At 55.2% G+C, this 3,224-nt stretch overlaps 1 protein-coding gene across 1 annotated transcript; it reads right to left on the bottom strand.

Annotated features, from left to right (window-relative positions):
• Positions 1-688: 688 nt before the first annotated feature.
• On the bottom strand, positions 689-1,957 carry LOC124651518. Its single transcript, XM_047190596.1, has one exon. The coding sequence runs from the start codon at positions 1,955-1,957 to the stop codon at positions 992-994; it is 966 nt and encodes a 321-aa protein (XP_047046552.1). The 3' UTR covers positions 689-991.
• Positions 1,958-3,224: the final 1,267 nt, after the last annotated feature.

The following is a 3,224-nucleotide window of genomic DNA, read 5'->3' as shown; positions in this document are numbered from 1 at the left end:
TCACGAGCTGCACTTGCACTGTTGTGGGAGGTGAGGGAAACAGACACCGGACGGTATCTCCTATCCTGGGGCAGCAGCTGGGACCAAAGTTTGGATCAACCAACGCTGCCGCATTAACACCCTCCGGTCGAGATTATACTAATAGTGTGCAATGGCGAAGAGCATGTGCAGCAACAGCAATACAGTGGTGTGACAGAACAGTTCTTCCTTTTCTATGGAGGGGATTAGATGACAAATTACTAATGAGACAAGGATAAGTACATAGTGCTGTACAAATTGCATGACATGATGTGAGATGAGCATGATGCAAGACATGGCGGTTGTAGGTTTGATGCTATCCACAGTACATAGAGAGATGCAGTGGATCTCGGATTCTGGTAACCTGAGAGCTGAATTTGTTTATGCAGTTATATCGATTCATCACGTCGTAATAAAGAGCATAGGCACAGAACGGTGCAAGAATCACTTGAATTTGAATCACTAGAGAACTGTTGCTGCTGCATTGCATAATAAAAACAGTGAAGAGTAGAGGCAAAGCAAGAAGACAGTGATGACTATTATGCTACAAGCAGAAAGATACCAGTACGGGGCAGCACCCACAATATCTATGTACAGAAACAGCACCTCACACATCACTGCAGGATGGATCAAGATATAATCTGAAATGTTTGTATAATTATTTGTTAACTGTACGAGAGCACACCACTAGAATTGGTTCAGATAAAACAAGGAGGGGAAACACAGGGGATGATGATCCTACACACACACACTCCCAGCAATCTCACTTTCGGTATACCACCACCTAAAATGATCCATGATCATGTTTCATCCATCCCAAGCTCCTCTAAGAAGAATCTATGTCTAGAGCTGTAAATTAACAGCAACCAACCAAACATTGCATTTCTTGGTTTTGCAAAGTTCCATCAATTTTGGGCAGGCAGAGTAGCCAGAGATGGGTGAGCAAATGGTAACAACCTCATATTGGAGATCATCAAGGCGGGGCCTTGAAAGCCTGCACGACGAGTGAGAAGCCCGGCGCGGCGCCCTCCTCCTCCAGCCAGAGGCGGCTCTCGAGCGCGCTCCTCGCCCGGAGCATGACGACCGCGCAGCCCGGCGGGTCCCGGAACCACCAGCCGTAGAGGTCCCACATGACGTCGACGGGCGCGCCGTCGACGAAGACGGTCTGGTTGCCCCTGAAGTTCCAGCGGAGGCGGCGCGCCTGCACGGCCCGCTTCCCGTCGACGCTGACCCAGAGCTCCTCGCCTCCGCCGGGCCCGGAGCTGGTGGCGCAGCCGACGCTGACCTCGTGCTCCGGCCCGCCCTCCGCGAAGCGCACCCGCGCGGTGTGCATTGCCGCCGGGTCGGCCACCACGACGCGCTCCCTGCGCGCCACCGCCACGCACCGCGCCCTGGAGATCTGGCCCTCGAGCTTGGTCTTGACGAACTCCGCGGCCTGGTCGCCCACGGCGAGCACCACCTCCGCGCCGGCCACGGCCACGAAGTAGTACCCGTAGAGCGGCTCCGGGGAGGCGCCCGGGTCGTAGCGCGCCGCCGTGAGGTCCCAGAACAGGGCGAGCGCGGGGGAGTCCGCCTCCGTCTCCGCGTCGCTGCTGCCGGTGGCTGACAGAGAGACGGAGCGGGTGCCCGTGCGCCTGCGCAGGAGAACGGAGGGCGCGGCGGCGGAGGGGGAGAAGGAGAGGGTGGGGCCGACCGCAGAGTGGGCCCAGGTGAGGCGCAGCAGCAGCGGCGGCGCGCCGGAGCTCAGGAGCGTGGCGCGGTAGGAGACCGTGACGGAGAGGGTAGAGGCGGAGCCGGAGCTGCCGGAGCCGGCGCCGGAGGAGGAGGAGGTGAGGGTGGATGCGGGGCTGGCGCAGGCGACGCGGACGGCGCCGTCGCCGATGCAGGACGCGAGGTCCCGCATGGAGGCCGGCAGCAGCAGGCTGGAGGCGCTCACCATGTCCGGAGATCTGAGCTGCGGGTTCCGCGGCGAGGAGCGAGGGGGGAGGAAGGAGTTATGAGTGAGATGGTGGTGGTGGTGGGGCGGCGAGATCGGGCTCCAACTCAACTCATAATGGCAACCCGGCGGCGAGGGTGGCGAACCGGTAACTGACTGACTGACTGCCGGAGCGGAGGTGGCCAAGGCGGAGGAGGATGCTTCCGCTTTAAGTCTCTGCCGGAGCAGGGATCGTGCCGTCCGATCGGGAACGGGGAGCGTGAGCCGTCCGATCCCTACCAGAAAGCGTTTGTCATTTTACGATGCACAGCAGGTTAATGACAAGATTGGTACAGTATGAAACGTGTCGTGTGATGGAGTTTTTAAGTGTCTTTTGTGGTGGAAAGCAGGGATTTCGTATGGAAACAGTACGATTTTCACATAATCCTGAACGGAAAGTTGGTTTTCACATGGAAATGCAGTACATGTATGCCAAATATGATGGTTCTAGATTGAGAAAAAGGGAAGGGTAACGTGAGAGGTGTAAATCACTTCTTATTTTGTTTTGTTGAAAAAGGATGGTCTGGTTGTTTGATCAACAAGAATCTGTTGTGGTAGAAATTACTTCTTATTTTGTTTTGTTAAAAAAGGACATTGTGGTTGTTTGATTAAAGTAGAATTTGTTTTGGTAGAAACAACTAAAATAAAAGGATGTTCTAGATGTTTGGTTAATTAGAATTTGTTGTGGTACAAAGTACGATTTTCATATTGAATAGTTCAACTTTCTTACAACATTCTAGAAGGGGCGAAACCGGAGATACCACCGGAGGAGGGGGGGCGACACAGATGAGGCAGACGTCGGTGTCTACCCCTCTCGATGCAGGACCGGTCACACATGGAGGGCGAGAACAACATGTAGGAGGCGCTCACCATCTCCTTTTAGAAATTGGAAGAGTCTGAGCAGTGGGTTCCGCGACTAGAGGAGCGAGGATGAGAGGCGGAGGAGGAAAAGTTATGAGTGAGATGGTGCTGTTCGAGGTGGGGCTAATGGGGATATTGGCCTCCATCTCAACTCATATTGGCAACCGGGCGGCAAGGGTGGCAGGTGCGCATGCACATCGCAGCAGCGAGCCGGTAGCTGCAGGAGCGGAGGTGGCGAGGAGGAGGGGAGGAGGAACCTTCCGCTTTAAGTCTGCCCGAGAGGGGGTCTAGCCGTCCGATCGTACCGGAAAGCATCGTTCTGTTAGGATGCACGAGAGGTTTATGATAAGACTAGTGTGAAACGTGTCAT

Source organism: Lolium rigidum, chromosome 5, assembly GCF_022539505.1.
Source record: "Lolium rigidum isolate FL_2022 chromosome 5, APGP_CSIRO_Lrig_0.1, whole genome shotgun sequence".
Classification (NCBI taxonomy): Eukaryota; Viridiplantae; Streptophyta; class Magnoliopsida; order Poales; family Poaceae; genus Lolium; species Lolium rigidum.
The sequence above is the reverse complement of the archived record's forward strand: the minus strand, read 5'-3'. Positions and strand labels throughout refer to the sequence as shown.